General features: G+C 45.3%; 1 protein-coding gene across 4 annotated transcripts in view; it reads left to right on the forward strand.

Moving 5' to 3' along the window:
* Positions 1-201: 201 nt before the first annotated feature.
* Positions 202-23,463, forward strand: part of LOC130602568 (charged multivesicular body protein 3) — a 33,635-nt gene continuing 10,373 nt past the window's right edge. The window contains exons 1-4 of one of the 4 annotated variants that reach the window (XM_057415524.1): positions 202-473; positions 2,427-2,566; positions 12,545-12,660; positions 15,462-17,579. In XM_057415524.1, coding sequence (XP_057271507.1) covers positions 248-473; positions 2,427-2,566; positions 12,545-12,660; positions 15,462-17,019 — 2,040 coding nt within the window. In that variant the 5' untranslated portion in view covers positions 202-247 and the 3' untranslated portion in view covers positions 17,020-17,579. Of the gene's footprint in view, positions 474-2,426; positions 2,567-4,775; positions 4,967-12,544; positions 12,661-15,461; positions 17,580-20,272; positions 20,334-23,195; positions 23,257-23,463 lie in introns of those variants that run through there. The other 3 variants (XM_057415527.1, XM_057415525.1, XM_057415526.1) reach the window with 3 other exon arrangements.

Below are 23,463 nucleotides of genomic sequence, written 5' to 3' on the forward strand. Positions count from 1 at the left end.
TCCGTTCCCCGCCCTCCGCCGTCCCCGGCTGCTCACGTCACTTGTTATGTCTCCACCGGCGGCTCCGCCGGGGCGGGGACAGCGGCGGGAGGGAGGCGGGAGCCCCGTGGCCCCGCGGCGCTGACACTCTCCCCCCCCCCCCGCCCCTACACGCACCCCGCACCCCGGCCCCGCTCCGCTCCACTCCGCCCCGCCGCAGCCCGGCCTCCGGCTCGGCGGCCCCTCGGCGGGCAGCCCCGGCGGGAAGATGTGGGTGAAGCTGTGCTGTTTGCTGCTCTACTTCCTGGCGCTCTTCGTGCTGGCCAGGGTGTTCGAGGCCGTGGCGTGGTACGAGAGCGGGTTCCTGGCCACGCAGCTGGTGGACCCGGTGGCGTTGAGCTTTAGGAAGCTGCGGACTATCCTGGAGTGCCGAGGGTTGGGGCATTCCGGGCTGCCCGAGAAGAAGGATGTGCGGGAGCTGGTGGAGAAGTCAGGTACGCCGTGACCCTTGGGATGGAGAGCCCGACGCTGCGTCCCACGGTCGGACGGGGAATTTAGGGAGGGAGTTGGTTGGTCACACTGAGGACCCCAGGCGCTGGAGGGGTTCGATGGAGGAAGGCAAAGGGGGGAAGCTCGGGCATGGTGGCGTTGGAAGCCCGAACGGGCTGCGAGGAGGGAAGGCCTCGGTGAGCAGGGTCATCGAGCAAGGGTTTCTTCCCGCTGGGTTACGCGGGTCGGGGTCGGGGTGGTGGTGGCACAGAGGAGGGCGAGTGTCGTGTGCTGTGATAAACAAGGACGAAAGGATCCACATCTATGTCGCTGTTTGCAGCCGGGGCCAGCTTGTTTCCCTCATGTATTCATCTGGAATCCCGTTTGCTGATTTTATTACAGGTCTTGCTATCAAGATGGGTCCTGAGGAAGGCAGTGATTTTATAGCAGGAGGGATGGGTACCGAGGGATGTGGCGCTTTGATAGAAGAGGAGCAGAAGTACATCCTACGTGCAGAAAATGGCTTGGAAAAAGGCAGGGAGGCATTTGGGAAGTAGGGAAAACAGGGTGAAGGAGGTGGACTTTCGGGGAATGATGAATAGCGAAAGGTGAAGAGCTCTGGTGATGCGAGGAACGGCTCAAGTATCCTGAGAGGCAGGGTGCTGGCCTGGGGTGGCTGGAGGGAGCTGCCCCAAGGCCTGGGAGATGGGGCTGATGTAATAGCTGTCGTGCCAGCCAAGCAGGAGGATATGAGTTACTGCTTAGAAATCGATGATGGAAGGGGCCAGAGAGAAATCCCCAAATCCCTGTAGTCGGGATAGGCAGAGACAGAGGAGGGTTTGGCTGAGCACAGCGAGTGCCATAACCTTAGAAAACTATGCTTTAAATAATTGATACTAATGCTGGGCATTTAAATCTGATTTCCTCTTCTTGTTCGTTGTTTATTGATGCTGTTTATTCCCTTTGCTGCCCCAGCAGTAAAAAGCATTCGGTGATTTCACTTTTGTTTCCAATGCCTTTCACTCCTTGGCTGTCAGGTACTCTCATGATGTCATGATGTTTGGGTTGCATATGCCGCAGGGAAGTGTTTAACTCCAAACAAACTCCATTAACTGACTTCTCCAAATGTCATGGAAACGCTTCTCTCACCAACCAGCTTTGCAGCATTTTTCCTTAATTTCTGTTTTTTTTTTCTCCCTAAATTCTATGAATACTTTTGGAAACCCCTCGAGGGTTTCAGCTGCAGCACTTGTATTTCTGAAGGAAATGGTCTTTCTGGACAAGACTTCAATCCTTGAAGTAATGGATGAGTTACTAGAATGCTTCTTGTCATGAGCAGCATTTGGAATGATTGTGAAACAGAACGCGAGAGGGAAATGAGGTTACAAAGGAAACGTTACTGGATGGTTTTACTGGGAGCTCTTTACATCGCTATGACTGGTGTTGAGGGGAACTTTCTCCAACTGTGAAAACAGAAGCCAGCAGCTTGGGTGTTCTAGCTGAGGTTTTTGCTAGCAACAGGACAACAGACAGCTTTGTTTTGGTACAAAGTTACGGATTGCGATTTTGGGAGGCTGTTTGAATTCTCACCGTTAAATTGCTGCAAAATGAGTGTCCTGTGAATGAAATGAAAAATGAAATGAAAGCAAAGATATAGCAATAAAAACTCCTTGCAGCCACTGCATCTCGTTGTTTCAGAGAGTGAGGCTTGGAAGATGTTAATTTATGCTTCTGTGAGCTCAGTTACATGTGTGGTACATCTGTGTGATCACATTTGGCAGCTGAAGTCAGGTTGTTTGTAGTCGTGATAAACAGAATTAAACCTTTACAGTTACCTTTGTCCTGAAAAGGTTCTTTGAGCACCCATGTGAAATGCAGTTAATCTGTTACTAGAATTCATGAAGTGAGCCTTCTCGAGTGCTGTTTGAATTGAATGTCTTCACTTGTCTCTTTTTCAGGAGACCTCATGGAAGGAGAGCTTTATTCAGCTCTCAAGGAAGAAGAGGCTTCTGAATCGGTTTCCAGTACAAACTTCAGTGGTGAAATGCACTTCTATGAGCTTGTAGAAGACACAAAAGATGGGATCTGGCTGGTTCAGGTAAAGAAATCTGACCATTTATTTCTATGTATTTACCACATCCCAGATGTGTTTCAAAGGAGGATTTATGAGGGTTGTTAACTAGTAGTAAACGTGTGTAACAGGGAGATGGTGACAAAGATAAACTACATTAGGGAGATCATAAGGAATAAATGCGTTTGAAAAAAGCCAAGGCAGGCTGGGAAGTGACAGGCACTCCTACACAGGCAGGGAGAAAAAAACCCCTGTTATTCTGTAGATTGCTTTATGAAAACCAGGTACTTAAGAACCAGAAAACAAGCAAAGCAGCACACACTTCAGTACACAGCCTCTGCAAGTACTTGGCCCTGGTGTTGTAAGAGCTTGTGTAAGTGTGAAGTGCATGAAGTATAGATGCTCTCAGCTGGCACAGGAGAGGTGCTTCTGGTGTTGCTCTTCCTTTTGGTTGCGTTACATGCTCACACCCAGGGGGTTTAAGTTTCTGTTTATCTCAGGGGCTTACAGCACTTGTAAAAAACTCTGTTGCCTCTGCACAAAGGAGGGATCTCAGTGTGCTGCTTCCATAACATATTCCAGTAGCTGAAAGTTAACCTTCCCCCAAAGCTTGTGTGCTCGCTGGTTTCAAGCGTGCTTCCCCAGGGCTGCATGGGAGGAAAAGAACATTTGGAAAAGGAAGACTTTGGCAAAGAGTCTGAGAACATTGGGGCTGTTCACCCTGGAGAAGAGGAGCTGTGTGGAGACCTCATAGCAGCCTTCCAGTATCTGAAGGGGGCTACAAGGATGCTGGAGAGGGACTCTTCATTGGGGACTGTAGCGATAGGACAAGGGGTGATGGGTTTAATCTGAAATGGGAAGTTCAGGTTAGATATAAGGAAGAAGTTCTTTACTGTGAAGGTGGTGAGGCACAGGATGCCCAGAGAAGTGGTAGATGCTCCATCCCAGGCAGTGTTCAAGGCCAGGCTGGGCAGAGCCTTGGGTGACATGGTCTAGTGTGAGATGACCCTGCCCATGGCAGGGGGTTGGAACTGGATGATCTTAAGGTCCTTTCCAACCCAAACCATTCTATGATTCTCTGAAATAGGATTCTGAAACTATTTATTATCACTCTTGAGAACATAAGTAATCCAGACCAAACTGTAAAAAAGCTTTTCTGCATTAACTCCTCTGTTGATAGAGGTTTTTTAAGGTGTAAGTTCCCTGCTGACAGCCACATCAGGCAATGTGAATTCTGCCTCAGACAATTCGTTGTTGAGGTGACAGCTTTCCTGCCTGGTTTGTCCCGTCTCCTTCACTTCATGTTTTCTATTTAAATACATTATCAAGATTTAGTGACTTCCTGCTGTCACCACATCAGATCTCACCCTAAAATAGAGCAGGAGAGGACAGATTACCTTCAGAGCCGAAATGGCATTTGTATTGTGGGAAAGATGTATTTGGATGTTATTGAGTCTTAAGTTTCAAGTTTAAATCATAGAGAAGGGCATTCTTCAAGCAGAGAGAGTGTGTTGAAAGGAAGTTTACACATCTCCAAGATAGTTGACAAATAGGAGCATGAATATGCTATGAACAACTTTCCCTCCCCATGCAGCTCAGAAGAGTAAAATCTGGCAGCTCTGTTGTCTGCTGCTTGCAGAGTTTTAATCCTCATATATTTTCATCTGGCTTCATAATAGCAGATCACATAGGCTGTGGTTTGATGTCTCTGGGGTGATGGATGTTGTCATCATTCTGGGAATATTTCACAGCTATTCAGTTGGTCACAATAGCTGTGGACAACAAAAATTAGTGGAATTTACTGAATAATTTACTTGCTGAGCACTATTTGTCTGTTTCGCCACAATGAAAACCACGAGATGTGCAATTTATCTTTTTCATGCTTGCTTTTGGAGTTTTCATCACTCTTGAGTTTCTTTTTGCTCCCTTCCCCACTGTAACTCCTGTCTGGGTAACTCCTGTGCTGGTTCTCTGTGTTCTGTCACAGGTTTCTCATGTTCTTTTCTTACTCCTCATCCCTGCAGAGCTGGTTTTTATCACCGCTTCCCTGTTCTTACTCTTGATCACCCTCCCTTGCCTTCTCCTTCACCATTAGGAGTCCTATGGAAACTTTACAGCCAGTTAATCAGCTCAGCGGTTAGACAGGCACAGCGCACAGTGAGGTTCCCTCGTGGATGGGTTTGGTGACCGCAGACAAGGTCAGAGCACTGCCCTGCTCTGCTGTTGGGAAGCAGAAAGGATCCCGATATCCTTTCCAGGATCCTGACCCGGGATTTCTATTCAGGGAGCTGCTGGAAAGCAGTGGAGAGAGAGGAACAGCTCTGGCTCAGCTGGCACAGTGACTGTTAGTGCAGTTGGGTTTGAACACTTAGTGATGATGTATGGGAGGATGGGGACTCTGAAGATGATTCTTGTTTCCTGATGCATGTAAGTGACATTTCCAAGGTGGCATAGGCTGGCAATGTGATAGCCATGGCTGTCTGCACGGAATCAAGGGACAAAAAGGAAACAGTTGATATGTTTGACACAAATTCAGATGTGAATTCAGCAGCCAGATGAATTCCTTGGAGAAAGTAAAGAAAGGAACGGCATTTCCTGCCTTTGTTTCTTTATTCTCTGAAAATCCACATGCAAAGCATCCGGGTTCAGCAGTAATTTGTTTACTGATGTGGCTGTTCACAGGTGCCCTCTGCTCCTATGCAGAGCTTCCATAGAGCCACAGACAGCAGCGTGTTCTTTCTCCTATTAGCTTATGATCTCATACCTTTCCTTCTATGCCTTTCTTCTCGCTTGCCAGCTGCTGCTGTGCACTTCTTTGGCTGGCAAGGAGGGTGAGTAGGATGAATGGTAGCTTCTAGACCTGCTTCTCTTGTTGGAGAGGGGTAACATGTAACGTTCTAGCTTCTCCAGACTCTGCTCATGCTCTGCAGTTAGTCACTAGAAGCCTGTCACATCCAATAATGTCATAGTCATTATGACTTTCTAAAAGCATGCAGTAAATGATCTGCAGATAAAACCCCTCTTTGAATGAAGCTAAAAGCTAAATTATTCTCTGTTTTTGTCTAAAAGTCTCTACTGTAACACAGTGGTAAAGGGAAGTAAAGGGAACTTTCTTCTGGGCATTGAAACAGGAGGAGAAACTTTCTGCTCAGGTCTGGTAGAGGTACAAAGGATGTTATTATGGATGTAAAATGCTGTGGTCTATTCTGCATCTCAGCTTCTTCTTCAGGTGGTGTAGTCACAGGGCCAGGGATCTGTCTACAGGATTTTGGTGGTCTTTTCCTTCTTCCCTCCTTTCCTTTCCTCCTTTCCTTCCCCTCTTTCCTTCCCTCCTTTCCTTCTTTCCTTCTTTCCCTTCCACGTAGGATGAGTACTTTTCCTATTTGCCTTCTCAATATTGCAGGTGCTTCAGCTGTTCCCACTACAAAGAAATTAAGTAGAAATACTCAGTTCTTTCAGACTACATAATTTGTGTATTTTTGTCTTTTCCAGTAGCCCTTCAGGATCATTTCCCAAAGGATACCTGATTTTAACTTTCAGTATCCTTGAGAGTCTTCCTACCCAGTTGAGGTGCAGAATAGCATCAGCTTGAATGTAATAGTTCTCATATTCCAGGGCATCCATGTTAATTCATTCCAGCAGCTCTTTTATTCCCAACCTCTGGCTTAACTGAGCTCTTCAGGCTGGTGCATAGATCACCCACCTCCCTTGAGAAACTACACGGGATTTTAAGGTGGTTCATTTCTGCATCCTGTTATGGATGTAGTCTTCTGTCATTGCCTATTTTGATCTAATTTCTTAGTCTCTTTCTCAGAAAAGCCAAAAACCTCCAGATATCTTTAATCCATATGGGTGGATTCTGAACCAGTTGTGAGTTCCTAGGAAAGAGTGGAAATCCAGTTTTGTCAGCATGATGCTGAATAATAAACAGAGTGAGATGTCTCAGGATTAATACAAATGCAGACAGTCATACAGATTATTGACATGCTCTTGACTAAGTGGGCTTTTCTCCATGCTTCTACTAAGCAACTCACCAGTCCATTTCAAATGAATTGTATTTCTAAAGGAGGATTGTCCAAATACTTCTGTTCTTGTATGGGCAGGGCAGTTTGTAGCATAGCTGTTGGTTATAAAGGGTTCTGTGAAGTCTGTCTGCATGGTGACCTCACAGAAGCTTCCAGTATCTGAAGGGGCCTACAAGGATGCTGGAGAGGGACTCGTCATGGACTGTAGTGATAGGACAAGGGGTGATGGTTTTAAACTGAAACAGGGGATATAAGGAAGAAGTTCTTTACTGTGAGGGTGGTGAGGCACTGGCAGAGGCTGCCCAAAGAACTGGTGAATGCTCCATCCTTGGCAGTGTTCAAGGCCAGGTTGGGCAGAGCCTTGGGTGACACAGTCTAGCGTGAGGTGTCCCTGCCCATGGAACTGGATGATCTTAAGGTGCTTTCCAACCTAAATCATTCTATGATTCTCTCATTCTATGAAGAGCACAGAAGTTTTAATTAACAGACCAGGGACTTTGAACTTTTGTGGATCTCTAAAAGTCTTCCAGTGAGTGCATGGACTCTTTACAGTAATAACAGGCTTCCTGTTGGCAGTTTGGAAACTGCCAAACCAGACTGTCAGTTCTCCCATACGTACAACCTGGCCAGTTCATAACAGAAGTTAGAAATCACTTCTGCCTTTGGCAGAATCACAGATTGTTACCCAGTTTACATGTGTGTACTCCTGCATGCACAGACTGACTTGCTGAGGCTCGGTGAGGATTGACTGCTCCAGGAAAAGGTGTCTATTTAATAGGTTTTTGTTCTTCCTACTGATTTTAAACCTGTCACAGTGCCCTCATGCCTAGAGCTGAGGAGCACCTGGAGTTGGTGTCTTTGTGGCTAAGCTGTAAACCCAAGTTTTGACTATTTGTGAGTGTTCAACACTGTGTTCTTGGTCTGAGCAGGTGTGTCTGACACTCAGTATCCTCACTAGAACTAGAAAATAATGAGAGTTGAAACACCTTGAAGGGTTTGTTCTGCATTTGTCTGTCTCTGACTCATTCTCATGCTGTGTGATTTAGTTGTGAGTGAGCCTCAAACCATACTGACACCAAATCAGCTACAGTGACCTGTTTGGAAATCTCTACATAGCTGTCTAAAAGAGATTGAACAAGGTCTGATTTATACAGCTATTCCTTACTGATAACTGGAAATCAAGGAGCAGCATTGATGACAGCCATGAAGTAGTTACTGCAGTATCGACGCATCTCCTCAAGACACTTTTGTTTGGGATTTGGCAAGAGAGGGGAAAGTATCTTGCTGACATTGTCCTATTTTTCCAAGTGTTTGTATCTTTCTGTCTCCAGGGTATTTGCTCTTAAAAGTCTGTTTGCTTCTTTCATGTCAGAACTATGACTATTTTAACATACAGATCAAAATGATTCTGTTAATTATGCTCTTGACTGGCCTCTTTTGGGACAGTTCTATCAAATTCAAAGTCAGGAGAGCTCTTTTAGTGCAAAAGCTGCCTACTCAAATGCCCATTGAAATCAGGATTTCAGTAATTTCAGTATTCTATGTCCCTAGATGAATTCTATTTTCATGTTGTTCTCTGTGGTATCTGGAAGTCGCCTTCTCAAGTGTTTGTGGAAACTAAACAAGAACACTCAATCAGAACATGTACAAATAAAGGAGATTTCCAAACCCCCGTCTTCTCGTTTTTACTGTGCACATCTTGGTGGCATAACTTATCTGCGGTGTGGTCCTCACAAATTCACAGATGGAGTATGAAGAAACGCGTCTGAGACTTAAGAGGAGGTTTGTGGATGGATATTTAGTGAGGACTTGGGCTGTCCAGCATCTTCCACTAAAGCACCAGGAATTCACCTAAATGGAAGTTAATTTGGACCCTGCAGTCAGAGCCAGTCCTTTGGCCTGGGTTAGATGTAGGCGAGGGAGCAGATCTTCTCCTTGATGTGGGGTTATTAAATGGCAGGGTTACTGTGATCCTGTTGGATTCTCCTAGCCCATTAAGATGATTAATGGATTCATTGAGTTATCTTCCTTGGCTCTCACTCTGACATGTGTTATTTTACAGATTGTGAACAAAGCTTATACTAAGAGAAGCTCAAAGGGTTTGTGTTCCTCTGAAGGAGGTGTTTGTTTCCCAGCTGATCTCATACAAGACACTTTCTCCTCTGAGCTTTGTCTTTTATTTCTTTAAAATGAAATAGAGCATATGGCTGCAAGGGGCCTTCTTGATGAGCGAGTTCAGCTCTGCTAGACTGTGAAATATGTGTTTATAAAATGTCTTGCTGTCTGTCTTAAATCAGAAATTGGCTGAGTGTAAAACTCCTTCTGACTGTTCTGTTCTTGGAAAGGTGTATCTGATGTCTGGCTTCAGTGTATTCATCTGGCTCATTTGTTCCTATTGCACTTAAATTGACATCACCCTTTAGTTTCACTGGCTCCTGATGCCTGCTCCCAGTATATGAGATCAATCAACCAAGTTTGTTTTGTTGGGTATAATATATCCTGGGCTTTGCTTATTTCACAGCCAGTTACTAGCGAAGGCTCACAGTCCCTTTTGAATCAACTAATAGATCCCAGCTTTTCCTCCCATCGCTGTTTCTAAGTGATGAACTCCCCAAGTGTCCTGCTCATTATTGAATTCAATTTCATTTCTGACACTCTGGGTTACAAGATTTGTGCATTACAATCCTCTTTCGCACACAGCCATGCTTCCCAAGTTTATGTCATCTACAGATGGCTTTGGAACACTTAGAGTTCCTGCAGGGAGGGCATTAATAGGAATATATGCTGAACTGAGCTCTAAGGTAGATATATTAAGAAGTCTGTTAGTACTTTCCTGGCATTTTGATGTTTTCTTGCTTTAGACTATTTACTCAGTTTAAAGCTTGGTTTTTTTACTCACTATAAAACCTTATATCCAGTTTGCATGGAAATCTTCCATGTGGCACAATATATGATACCCTTCCAAACTACAGGCAGGGTTCTACCTTCCGTTTCTCTTGAAACTTGGCTCTTTTTCTCCAGGAAGAGATGGATTTTTAACTCTCAATCAGGAATGATACCTCTTTAGTAATTGCATGCTGGAAAGGGGTGGAAAACATGACTTGAAGTCTTTGCACCTTTAAAACCTGTTCTACAGTTTTGCATACTGTTGAGATCAAATGGGTGGACTCTTAAATACAGTTACTTCTTGTTCTGCTGTCAGTGTAAATGAGTCTGACAGGGCTTTATACAAAACCTTCACAGCTTCATGTGTGATTTTATGTGCTCATTGCACTGCAGTTCTGAGATTGAAATTACCTACTTACACAGGTTAAATTGTTTGAGTTTTGGTTCCCTCTTCAAATGACAGTCTCTTCCCATCAATGCACTAACCTGTCCATGGGCAGCCATCTCCTCTGCACTGAAAACTGAGTCAGAGCATTCATTTCAGTTTAAAAACAAAGTGATCTGGCGTTTGTACCCTGTTGTCATTGTATGGTGATCCTGCTGCTTTTCCCTCTGTTCTACTCTGATTCACATGCCTGAAAAACCTTTTGGTGCAGCTTGTAATATCCTTTGTATGGTCTAATTGAATTGCTCATTTTCCCTTACTTTCTTTGCTAGCTTTTCCTTTTGACCTTTATTCATTCCTTGTAGATTTGCAAACTGTTTCTAACATCTTCTTGGAAGCACTTGCTAGGAAGAAGTACATGACTTGACATATAAACCCCTGATAGCTTGAACACCTTGGACTTAAGGAACTTCCAGGCATCTTCCACATTCAGATTCCTGCTCTTCTCAGTCACAGGTTTTGAAGCTCAATTTCTTAGCTGAGCAAAACCCACACTTCTTAAATAGAATCTGTTACAAGTGTTGCAGGTTATCTCTAATTTGAACTGAATTACACTGTGATTGCTTAACCTGAAGTATTCTCTCCAACTTCCTCATCCACAGAGTTGATGATTACTTTCCAAAGCATAGCCCCTTGCTTCTGTGTGGTGAACTCCCAATATTGTAAGTGGGTGTTGTCTGCAAGGAGCAGCCTAAATTGATGTGTTTATTTGTGTTGGTTTTGGTTTTTTTTTTGCCATAATGATACAAAAAAGGCTTAGCCCAAGCAATTTTACACAGCTTCAGTGTGCAAAACCATAGTAGGGTTCTCTCTATGTAGTTACAACTGCTGGTTCTGTTGTTTGCCTTCAACATAAATAACCTTCTCCAAGGGGAAAGACTTTTTCATAGGAAGGGAGTAAAACTGGTATTAAAAAGCCCACAGTAAAACATATTGGTGACTGTATTTACAACAAATGTCTATCTTGTCACTTAAAGTGAGTATTGTAGCTATCGGACAGAAGGAACAGCTGAACAGGATTGGTCTTTCTGTACTTACCATCAGCATACTCCCAAGGACTGTGCTGGGCTTGGTCATAACATGCACACAGAAGAAACCAGTCTCTGAGTAGTTGGAATCTAGTTATCAATGTTTCACTTCTGTGCTTACTAGTAAAACATAGTGATTCCTTACTCTGCTGGATGCATTTCTCACATCGTAGTAGCTCTGAGGATATCCTGGTGTGAAGAAGTCTGTAGGAATGTCTTCTTTTTTAGTTGAAGCACCTGAAAGGAACAAGTTTAAACTATCCAAAGTGCTTCAATTACAGTGGGGGATGCAAAGAAGGCTCAGTAATACAGCAGGCTTCCCCAGCTGGTTGTATCGATGCTTGAAGATTACACTTAGTGAACCAGAAAGGCTTTTCTATGTGGTGTGTGTGTTTTAAGAATAACTTGAAGGCTTCTAATCCAGCTGCTCACCTCTGGTTTTATTTAAACATTTTGGGCTCAGTGTAATCTGTTTCTTCAGTTTGTTTCCCTATGGAGAATGTTCCGCTTAGTGAATTCTCTGAATCTTAAGTTTCTGAGAGGATGCTACTTAGCACAAAGCAGATAATATTTTGAGTCTCAAAGGCCAGACACAGTTTGCAGGTCTGCATCTCAGCCTGTAATGGAGCCCTGTTACTCACAGTGACAACCAGACTTCCAGAGGAAAGCTGACATTTGAGGTTGTTAACCCAGAAAATGATCAGGAGAAGTTTAATGGCAGGTAAACAAATCCCTAACAAATGGGAGATTCAAACCTTGATATAAAAATACATTTCAAGTGGTTGCCAGTGAGCCTGCGGAAGCATGTGAGGCATTTCTGAAATAGAAAATGGAATAGCTCATGGAATAAAGCATGATCAGTCATGTCAGTCAAAATTACCTGTCAACTGCAGGCAGGCAGGGCTTTCTTTTCCTTCTTTTCCTTCCCTGTATAGTTGTAAGTCAAAGGATAAATACTTACTCTTTGTCATTTGTGTCTGCAGAAGTAACCTAACATACTACTTTAATACACTAGATTAGAACAAATTGGACCTTGGGATACATCACAGTGAATGGCAGATGGGACATTGGAGTTGGTGGAACAGTCATGTAAAGTTACCAAGTGAGTCACTGGCAAAGCTGGAAGGGATCAGGGTTTTTAGGTGTTATCTGAGAGTTTAATCACTAGTTTCCACTGCTTCGAAATGGCTGTTGGCAGGTAATCTGAGACACCATTTCTTTGGTATGTTGTAACTTCATGGAGAATTCTAATAAAACAATAGTCTTTTTTACTGCAAAGAAGAGGAACCTGCTGCATCCGCCTCCTTTCGTATCAAGTGGTTAATGAGAGCTTTGTTATTTTCCCAAAGGTTTTGTTAAGTACCACTCATTTTAGTGTCTCAACGGGTACTTTAAATGATGCTGCACTTTTGTCTGTCTGCAGAAACTGTATTTCTGCCTTAGAGCTTCACTCTCCAAAGATACTCAGTGTGGTTCCTGATTGCACAAACCTACTCTGTGTTGTGAGAGAAGGGAAGAACTGTATCAAGGGTGACTCCGTCTCTGTTTTCATGAAAGTTGCTCTTTATTTCAGGAAGCAAGCTCACTGTGACACTAAACTGTTACTTCCTTTTGGCAACAGGTCATAGCAAATGACAGAAGCCCACTGGTGGGTAAAGTCCACTGGGAGAAAATGGTGAAGAAAGTATCAAGATTCGGCATACGTACCGGCACTTTTAACTGTTCCAGCGACCCCAGGTATGTTCCTAAAGGATTATTTAAATCAAAAGGATATCTTAAGGCTCAGCTGTGTTCTGGCAGCAGGGCTGCCTGTGGGTAAAAGTAGCTGTGACAGAAGGTGGCTTTATTCATGGGTTTATCTTTAGTGAAGTCTGTTCAGAATTCTCCATTACGTGATTTATCAGTATCATAGACATAGACCCGCAGCGTCCTAAAGCACCATGTGGGAAATGCATGATTAGACTATGTAAAGTGTAATAGAGCAGTGGAAGGGAAGGGATAGAAGAGTTTGGCCTTATAGCCCAGGCAAGAATTCTGGGGACAAGAATTCTGCTTGCGTAGGACAAAGCTGTATATATATATATATATATAGCCCTTGTAAGAGAACTGTACCAGTTGTAGAGTTGCTACATTGCCATCTGGAAAGGAGAAACACAGGTGAGCATGAACCACCCAAACAGTGCCTGTTTCTCAGGGAACAAATCCTGTTCCCTGACAAATGTGCATGTTTCTATATAAACTTGCACACACCCTTTGACGACACACAGCGTGCTCTGCCAGATCCACTGCTGTTTGCTGTTTGACTTTGAACAAGGAAGAAGAGGAGAGGCACAGGAGTGAATAGTCATTCTGTGCTGCTGTAAAAAGAAGGGGTTTTTGCACGTTTTGTTGCAAGCATTTGCCTCACATGATGGGAAATTTTGTCTGGAATTCCAGTGGCATGTATGGATATGCAGGTCTTACACAGTCCTAAATGTTTGCACAAACCTCAAAGTTAATCACAAGAGAAAATTCTTATGCAAAATAATCTTGTCTAATCAAAACACCGGTATTTGAACACCTGAGACATTTGGTAGTGCTTCTCTTTGCATAGCTCCTAACTAGTCTTAATGTTACCATCAAATCCTGTGTTTTAAATGGACTCATTTTTCCTTAATGCAATAAATGTTTTGTTGATTAAACTCTTTTGAATAGTTTTCATCAGGTGGCAGCTGAAATTCAGCAGAACGCTGCATGCCACAGCAGTCAGGATACATAGAATCATGGAATGGTTTGGGTTGGGAAGGACCTTAAGATCATCCAATTCCAATCCCCTGCCATGGGCAGGAACACCTCACACCAGACCATGTCACCCAAGGCTCTGTCCAACCTGGCCTTGAACACTGCCAGGAATAGAGCATTTACCACTTCTCTGGGTACCCTGTGCCACTGCCTCACCACCCTCACAGTAAAGAACTTCCTTATATCTAACCTGAACTTCCCCTGTTTAAGTTTAAACCCATCACCCCTTGTCTTATTGCGACAGTCCCTTTATTAGTAGGGTAATATCTTACGGCTTCTTCTAAAAATACTACATTTTAGAACTGGGGAGATGTAATTGTCTAAATAGATGTTGATTTGAGCAAAAGCAGAGAGGAGGTAGGTAAGGTGGTGAATGAATGCAGCTGATGGCCCCTGCTGCAGTGTGCAGGTTCTTAGGCACAGCTTGCATGCCCGTTGGCTGTGTCATGTTTCGGTTGTTGAAGCCTCCCAGATGTTTCCTAAAAGGAGAACTAGATAAATTGAGTGGCACAGTGATGTTGGCAGAAAAGAGGCATGAGAGAAGGGATCTTCTGAGTCATCAGGCTTTTCTCATGGTTACTGGGGTCTGCACCATGACTCGGGGTTCAGCCTTGAAGAGCCTCTTAGGTATGGATTGGAGTTCACCCCAGCCCATCTCCAGTAGGGGTGTTTGGTCTTTTAGATCAAATCATCCAGTAGCGTGAGGCTGCTTCCTCCTGTGCTGGTTTTGCGGTGATCTCTCTGAACACATCTCTTCCCCGTCTGCATCCTTTCAAAATGGTTATGGAGCCAGGCTGAGAGAGCTGGGCTGGTTCAGCCTCGAGAAGAGAAGGCTCCTGAAGGGGAGACCTTAGAGCAGCTCCAGTGCCTAAAGGGGCTACAGGAAACCTGGAGAGGGCCTTCGGACAAGGGCCTGTAGGACAAGACAAGGGGAATGGCTTTAACCTGCCAGAGGGGAGACTGAGATGAGCTCTTAGGCAGAAGTTCTTCCCTGTGAGGGTGCTGAGGTGCTGACACAGGGTGCCCAGAGAAGCTGTGGCTGCCCCATCCCTGGCAGTGTTCAAGGCCAGGTTGGAAACAGGGGCTTGGAGCAAGCTGCTCTAGTGGAAGGGGTCCCTGCCCGTGGCAGGGGTTGGAACTGAATGATCTTTAAGGTCCCTTCCAACCCAAACCATTCCATGAGTCCATCAGAATGGCCCCAGTAGGAAGTGGACACTTCTCAGCATCATTAAAGCAACTGCAAATGGACCAGTGTCCTGTTAACTTCACCCCACTGCTGCTTGGCAAAACTAGGGTGAAAGGAAGCACTGGGAGAGTTATCCTGAGGCTCAGGAGAGCTGTGGGGCATTGAGTTACACTATAGTGATCATTTTCTTGGCTGGAAGGCCAAGGAAAAATAGCTTCTCATACAAAAACTGTATAGCGAAGAGCAGAGTAAGATTGAGTATTTTTCAAATCCAGCTACAAAGTATGAACGACTGTATGGCCTTGTTTACTACAACAGCCTATAAAAATTACTACTGCTTCTCTTTCTGGTTTATGAATATGTGTCATTACAACATTTTTGTAAGCTAGATAACAAATATAAGAAGAAATACACTTGGACTGTGAATATTGTGTGCGCATATTTCCTAGTATTCTGTGTGAAGATCCCCAGGTCCTCAGCACATCTCAATTTTGGATTCACAGCAGTAATTTAAGCACTGCAGCCTCAGGGTTCTGAAACTCTGTCATCTAACCCACTCTTTTCTTTGTAGATACTGCAGGAGGAGGGGTTGGCTGAAATCCACCCTCATCATGTCAGTGCCACAAACCAGCACCTCCAAGGGAAAAGTGATGCTGAAGGAATACAACGGGCGCAGAATCGAGGTGGAGCACATCTTCAAATGGATCACAGCCCACGCTGCTTCTAGGATCAAAACCATTTACAACTGGGAGCATTTAAAGGAAGAATGGAACAAAAGCGACCAGTACCGTGTGAAAATATACCTGTTTGCCAACCTGGACCAGCCCCCAGCTTTCTTCTCTGCACTCAGTGTAAAGTTTACTGGAAGAGTAGAGTTTATATTTGTGAACGTGGAAAACTGGGACAATAAAAGTTCCATGGCAGAAATTGGTGTCTATAAGACACCATCTTACATCCTTAGGACTCCTGAGGGGATTTACAGGTATGGAAATAACACCGGTGAATTCATATCCTTACGTGCCATGGATTCCTTTCTGCGCTCGTTACAACCAGAAGTTAATGATTTGTTTGTTTTAAGCTTGGTTTTGGTTAATCTCATGGCTTGGATGGACCTGTTTATTACACAGGGAGCTACTATAAAGCGTTTTGTGGTTCTTATAAGCACTTTAGGGACGTATAATTCACTATTGATTATTTCCTGGCTGCCCGTGTTAGGTTTTTTGCAGCTCCCCTACTTAGACAGCTTTTATGAGTACAGCTTAAAACTCTTCAGGTACTCCAACACAACTACTTTGGCTTCTTGGGTAAGAGCCGACTGGATGTTCTACTCGTCGCATCCAGCCCTCTTCCTCAGCACGTACCTTGGTCACGGTTTACTAATCGATTACTTTGAGAAGAAAAGAAGACGCAATAACAACACCGATGAAGTAAATGCTAATAATCTGGAGTGGCTCTCAAGCCTGTGGGACTGGTACACCAGCTACTTGTTTCACCCCATTGCTTCTTTTCAACACTTTCCCTTTGATTCGGATTGGGATGAAGACCCAGATTTGTTCCTGGAGCGGTTGGCCTTCCCCGACCTCTGGCTTCACCCTCTGATACCAACCGATTACATAAAGAACTTACCAATGTGGAGGTTTAAATGCCTCGGGGTCCATTCCGATGAGGAAACCTTTCAAGACAGCGAAAGTGACTCTGACAGTGAAAACAAAGAGGTCTTCAGTAGTGAAAAGGAAGTCTCGGAGGACGAGGAGCTAAACACGTTCCACAAGGAGGGAGAGCCTGGTGTGGAGCCCTGTTTGTGTGCCAATAAATATTGTCACCATGAGCCATATGATGGGAAAGCAAGGTCCTACGGCTCATCCAGCATCATGGGTGACATGGAGCCGGACTGGTCAGCCTGGCCCGCTGAGATGTTGCACTGTACAGAGTGTGTGGTGTGTCTAGAAAATTTTGCAGATGGGTGTTTGCTCATGGGCCTGCCCTGCGGCCACGTGTTCCACCAGAATTGCATCGTGATGTGGCTGGCGGGGGGGAGACACTGCTGCCCCGTCTGCAGGTGGGCTTCCTACAAAGCCAAGCAGCCATACACACACCCGCCGCCTTTGGCGAGTGATACCCCATCTTAGTTGCGTGTGCCCGTGTCCTTTGTAAGCTTCCTGGGTATTCCTGCTTGCCTTTTAAATGTTAGTCACTTCCAAGATTCCGTGGTTTGAAGTTTTTTAGTTGCAATGTTAGTGCAGTGAGCTAAGATATAGCTGATGCTAACGTTAACGACAGAATCATTTGGTTGCCTTGTCTGTTGAACTGAATGCATACTTAGAGTACAGTTACTTCTTTCTTTTCAACATCTGGAAACTTGATGCTGGTTTTGGAAGCACAAATAAAACATCAAGCCTACAACAGAAGCATATTCCAGCCAACGTTTACAAGTGAGGATGTGGGTGACATGGAAATCCTAATTGGAGACAATTGCTTAATTTAAGTGTTTCTTATTTTAGAGTCTGTTCAGCACATCTTTGTTGAATAATGTATGTTGTAAACCCAGTACCATTGACAAAGAGATCAGCAAAATAAATTATTTTAAAAGGAGATTTGTAATGTTAATTGTTTTGATAACTATTCTGTGTGTACGGTTACACATGTCTTGCTGGCCTTATCTGTGAAGCCAATAAAAATATAACACAGCTTTTGTGACTAATAAATCATCTCCTAGTGGTGTAGGAATTCACTGCTCCAGTGTTAGCCACTGGGCAAGCAGAAGGTGGTGGTGTTTCACTACTACTTCCTTCATAAGTACTCTGCACTGAGGGGCTTCTCTGCTTTTGCAGTTGATTACAAACTGCTTTAGCAGAGACCTTCTTTTACTGGATGTCTCCCCAGCACCCTCATCTGCAGATACCTAGGAACACTTTAGGTTTACCCCTTTACAGCCTCAAAGGAAACCATCATGAAGTAGCAGAGTACTGTCATGCAGTGACAAAAGTGTAAGAATTGACAGATTCCAACTAATGCCATAAAAGAAAAAGAGAGTCTGCTATTTTCTTTATATTTCAATATGGAAGTGTGGTGTTTGGTGTAGCTTTCAGAAATCATCTGGCTGAAAATCCAGAGAGGAAATGCTGTTGGAAAAAGAAAGGGAAAAAATGAGGTAAGTAGAAGAAAAGGCTAACCTAGAAAGGTGTTTTCAGTTGTCTCCTTGTTTTATTTCTTTCCTAGCTCTTGCTAGTGGTATGAAAGCAGGATAATTAAATGAAGATGCTAATAGGAAATGGAAAGGCAGGTTTACATTTGCACTTCCAATCCATCTCTCCGTGCCTGTACAGAGCTGGTGCTTGCAGAGCTGCTGGGCAGTTTTGTCTCTCCAGGGCACCTGGGCACTATCTTTTTAAATAACAAATATTCCCTGCTTCCAGGCATCTTCCCAAGAGGATATTCTTGTAATTACCAGCACAACTGTTTGTAATTATGGGGGCTTTTCCCTCTCTGCTTTCCTTTTCCCTATTGCAATACTGAAGCAGGGAGGTATAAGCAGCAGAATATCACCAACTCTCCTGTGGCCCAGAAAGCCGTTTTTATTCCAGTTGAGGCCTGTCAGTACGTGCCCTTTATCTGTCATTACAGCCGTGGCAGAGCAGTGGAGAGGCATAATGAGGGCAAAGATCATTTCTGCTTCCAGTTTGTGCAGCACCGTGGCACTTGGCCTATGTGCTTATCATAAGTATTAGGGGTTGAAATCCACACTGTTGAAGGGCTGTCTTGAAACCTGCACTGAACTGAGGCGCTGAACTTCTTGACAGTGGAGATGGAGGAGAGCTTTACTGATTATAAATCAAGCTGTAGTTGATGTACTTGGGCACTGCGTGCTTGTGGAATGCACTCTGCTGCTGAACACTGACCTCCTTATATACAGCTCCACTCCATGCACGGGTTCAGCCTCATTTGCAAACCACTGTGCACCCCTGTTTCAGCTGAAGACTTGTTTTAATGACCTCAGTTACTCTGCCAGTCCAATTGCTTTGATGAACGAAACAAACTGCTATTTAATTAGCAGGAGAGGCGCAGAGGGGACATCCATATGAGCAGGTGATTATGACCAGCAGATAGCTGTGACTGAAGGCTCAGTCCCCTCGTGTCCATTAGCCTGCGTTATATAAATTGTTGTGATCCAGTTCCTGGCGCTGCATCTGTTTCAAACTCTACAGCAGCTGCTGGAGTGCATTGGTAGTCCCAGCAGGCAAGAAAAAGCAGTTGGATGTATTTACTTTATGGAGCTCTTGTGTCAGTAGCAGCAGACACATCCAAGCAGGATTGTTTTCTATGGAGTGCAGGATCTCAGGCAGCCCTTACCCAATGTGTTGACAGTTTACAACCCAGAGAACAGATCAAAGGCTGTGCCTCTAACAGGGTCAGCAGTTCTGCTCACTTGTTTTGCCTTGCGGGGCTGGGCTGGGGTGGTGTTTGTGAAGTGTCTTAACCGAGAAGCTAAACATTCTTGAAGTCATGGCTTATCCTCCGACATCTTGTGCATGCAAGCTGGTGACCAGCTGTAAACAGAAAATGTCAAACTACTGATGTCAGGTTATTGCAGTGGGTTTACTGCGGGCCACGGGTGTCTTGCGCTGATACTGAGAGAGGGTGGAATTAGAGCATCTCTGAAGGTCTTTGCCAGTCTCAATTTCAACAGTTACTGTCTTGCTACACTGTTTTTGCCACTGCTGCTTCCCAGTCCAAAGCGAGAGCTCTCCTGGCCAAAGTGTACTTAGATCTTTGTATTGGGTTTTAGAAGGAAAAAAGACCAAGTTGAACTGTACACTTTTATAACTTTTCTCTGGGATATAATAATATGATATGATATGATATAACCTTTCTTTGGGAATTAAATAATGAGGGTAACTATAATTGTAAGGCATTACACTAAGCTAACAGCACCTTTTTCCTCCTAAGCCGCACTGTTTCTGTGCATCAGTGATTTACTTCCAGTCCTCTGCATCTGAGCTTGTGCACTGGGGCGTGAGGAGACGCAGTGCCCAGCGGGGTGGCTCCAAGCTGTCCCTTAGTTTTTGCCAGGTTACCCACCCTGTGCTGCAGAGAGGATGGCGGAGGGTGGAGGTGAGCCAGGCCCTGCTGCTGGGGCCCTCAAACAGCACTGGCTGCTGAAGACAGGCAGGAGATGTCTCTCCTCAGGTGTCCTGTGAGTGTTCCCTGGGCTGGCAAGAACACGCAAGAGTGTGGTTTGAGTCACCCCGTGTATGACTTGATTTTGTGTATAAGGATCCTTCATCAGGGACTGAAGCGATAGGTGATGGGTGATGGGTTCAAACTGAAACAGGGGAAGTTCAGGTTAGAGTTAAGACAGAAGCTCTTCCCTGTGAGGGTGCTGAGGCGCTCGGCCGCTATGGGGCTGTTCGGGAAGACCCCCGAGAAGCCGCCCAAGGAGCTGGTGAGGGCCCGCGGCGGGCCGGGGCGAGGGGCAGGGGGGCGGCCGCGGGCTGTGGGCATGGCGGTGGGTCGCTGCGGGGGTCGGGGCCTCGCCTGGCGACACCCGGCCTGGGGCTGAGGAGAGGAGGGCTTGGAGCGGGCGGTGTGCACTGGGAAGCTCCGTCCCGGTGTCGCTGGGCCTCAGCAGCAGGGGGGAGCCTTCACCCGCTCTCCCCAGAGGACCGGGACCGGTTCATTCAGTCCAGAAACTCAGCAGTCCGGCACCATGGGGAGGCTTTGGAGGGGCTCTTCTCCGGGCCGCGGAAGCAGCAGGCAAAGGAGGGATGGATGCTTCCTGTGTGGCATGGCCTGGGGAGGCGTAGCCAGCGGCTCTTGGAGGTTTAGGTTGTTGTTTGCTGTGTTCCGTAACTTTCCGGATTCCTTTGGGGCTTCCAGGTCCTGTTGTAAAGACTGTCTTACAATATGAATATCTGAGGACTTGGGTTGTTTGGGGTGTTTTTGAGTTTGCAGCTGCCTACAGATATCTAATGGCACAGTGAAATGAAATAACGGGTTTCACTGTTGCTTTTCATAAATCACTACTAATGTGTTATTAAAAAAATCTGCAGTTTGGTGAGGGGAAAGATCAAATGTATTAGACATAATGAAAAAGCAGACACCAAAGGTGAAGGCTTAGAAGAGCTGCAGTGTCCTAGAACCATGGAACAGTTTGTGTTCAAAGGGACCTTAAAGCTCACCCACCTCCAACCCCCTGCCACGGGCAGGGACACCTTCCACTAGAGCAGCTTGCTCCAAGCCCCTGTGTCCAACCTGCCCTTGAACACTGCCAGGGATGGGGCAGCCACAGCTTCTCTGGGCACCCTGTGCCAGCGCCTCAGCACCCTCACAGGGAAGAGCTTCTGCCTAAGAGCTCATCTCAGTCTCCCCTCTGGCAGGTTAAAGCCATTCCCCTTGGCCTGTCCCTACAGGCCCTTGTCCCAAGCCCCTCTCCAGGCTTCCTGGAGCCCCTTTAGGCACTGGAGCTGCTCTAATGTCTCCCCTTCAGGAGCCTTCTCTTCTCGAGGTTGAACCAGCCCAGCTGTCAGCCTGTCACATGTATTCCCTGCCGCTCTGCATCCACCAAGTCTCAGGGGAGCAGGTTATAGTTGTTGCTTGTTGGCTGATAGTGTTAGATGAGACATACACATTCAGCAGTGTACTTCCCCTTCTCTACCTGCCTCATACACCACACAGGTTGTTTATAGTCTCCTTCATTCACGAGTGGTGTTGGAAGATGCCACAGCAAGAACTGGGGCTTGGAGGCTGCTGCTCTCAGTGGTGGGATAAAGCAGCAGACAACTGTTTAACCCACCACATTGGTGCAGTGGCTATACTGCACCAATAAGTCCTTGTTTCATGTGTGATGAACATTATTTTGCCTTCCATAACAAACAAGCTTGTCATGTATTCCAGTAACACAGTGTGTCTGTGGGTCATCCTTGAGCTGTTTGCCGAGGCACTAGAAACCAGGGAGAAATGCCGGTGTCATCCTGCTGTCAGGAGCACGCTCTGGATGTTGCAGCCTTAATGATGATTCACAGGCTGTAAGTGTTAGTGAGATTGAGAAATCCATTCATAGTAAGAAACTTCCTCCCTGCTGCATTGAACTGCATGTTTAGAAGAAAGAAGGAGTAGTAATTTATGCGTTGTAGATGATGAGGAAACAGCAGCACTTGCCTCAGGTCTGCCAGCAGCTGTACACAGGATACTGTCCCTGAGAGAGCTGGAGAGAGCATCCAAACACCACAGGAGGAGGTGCTGATGGGAAGAGGTTGACATTTTTGGAATAGTGATTTGCCCTGGATTCGTTTCTGTGCTCTCTTGATGGAAGAGAATTTATTTATGATATAAAGCAAGAATCTTCTGTCCTTGTGAGGGGCTGGTGATGCATTGCAGCCTATCCAAAGCTGGGGGTCTGCAATGCATTTAATAGCAGGTCTGGATTGTTTGAGCTTAAAAAGTGGGTTTACTTTTTTACCACAGTGTGGTCCAGGTGGTTTGTTTTATCTTACTATTTCCGGCTGTCTCTTGGGTGTGATGTAGTGCTGGGAGAATGATGTTTGTCACCAGTGTCTTTGGGACTGTGCATTACAGAGGCACAGCCTGTGCATCCTGCTGTAGTTTTAGCTTGGAGAAGAGAAGGTGAAGGGGCAAAGGTTTGAAGCCTTTCACTGCCTCTAATGGGGTTGTAGTGAAGAATTAGCCATGTACTTATCAGTTGTGCCCTGTGATAGACCACAAGGTGGTCAGAGGGGAATTTTGTATTGGACATAGCAAAGGTTTTCACTACAGGAGTGATGAAGTGTTGGAAGAGATGCTGAGAGTGGCTGTGAAGTCTCTGCCCTCACACAGTATCAAAACTCAATGGCTGAGGCCCCATACAACCTGTCTAAACTCTGAACTTAGTCCTGCTTTGAGCAGGACATTGGCTTGGAGACCTCCTGAGGTTCCTTCTGACTGAAATGAATAGTGGTACTCTTGGTGCTGTCATCCCCTGCCCACGTTTCTACCTTATGCTGAAATCCCTCATGCACAGCAACGTCACTGTGATGTAGGAAGGTGGCCCAGCAGTGAGTATCTCCAGCTCACAGATTGTGTCCTCCTTAACTCCTTGTCTGAATGTTGAGGGCTGCAATAATTGGTGGTATCTCTGCAATGTTTGGTGGTTTTATTTGAATAATGAACTATTTAAACATCACTCATAACTTAAAGCTGGTGCATTTTCAAGTGCTTCTTTTGATATTGAGTGTTTCAGTTCCTTCACATTATGAAAGCATAGTTTTAAAGTAGGAATTTTAAGTAACCCTCATGTTCTCTTTTTCAGGTCAATGAATGGTCCTTGAAGATAAGGAAAGAAATGAGAGTGATTGATAGACAGATCAGAGGTTTGTGCTTAGTCTCATTTTTTCCTTTCCCTGTCTGCCTTCAAGGGGGTTTTGTTTGAACTGGGGGAGGCCGTGAAATCTGCTCACCTGGGGTGCTCTGTTGCATCTGGAATAAAGGAGGAGGGGGAGGAATGTGATCCTGGAGCCAGACTTAGTCTGTGCCACAAAATAATGTTGCTGTGAAGTTCTCCAAGTAATATTTTCAAA

This window comes from Pezoporus wallicus, unplaced genomic scaffold (assembly GCF_028554395.1).
Source record: "Pezoporus wallicus isolate ANWC-B61680 ecotype Strahan unplaced genomic scaffold, APGP_CSIRO_Pwel_v1 contig_8827, whole genome shotgun sequence".
Taxonomy (NCBI): Eukaryota; Metazoa; Chordata; class Aves; order Psittaciformes; family Psittacidae; genus Pezoporus; species Pezoporus wallicus.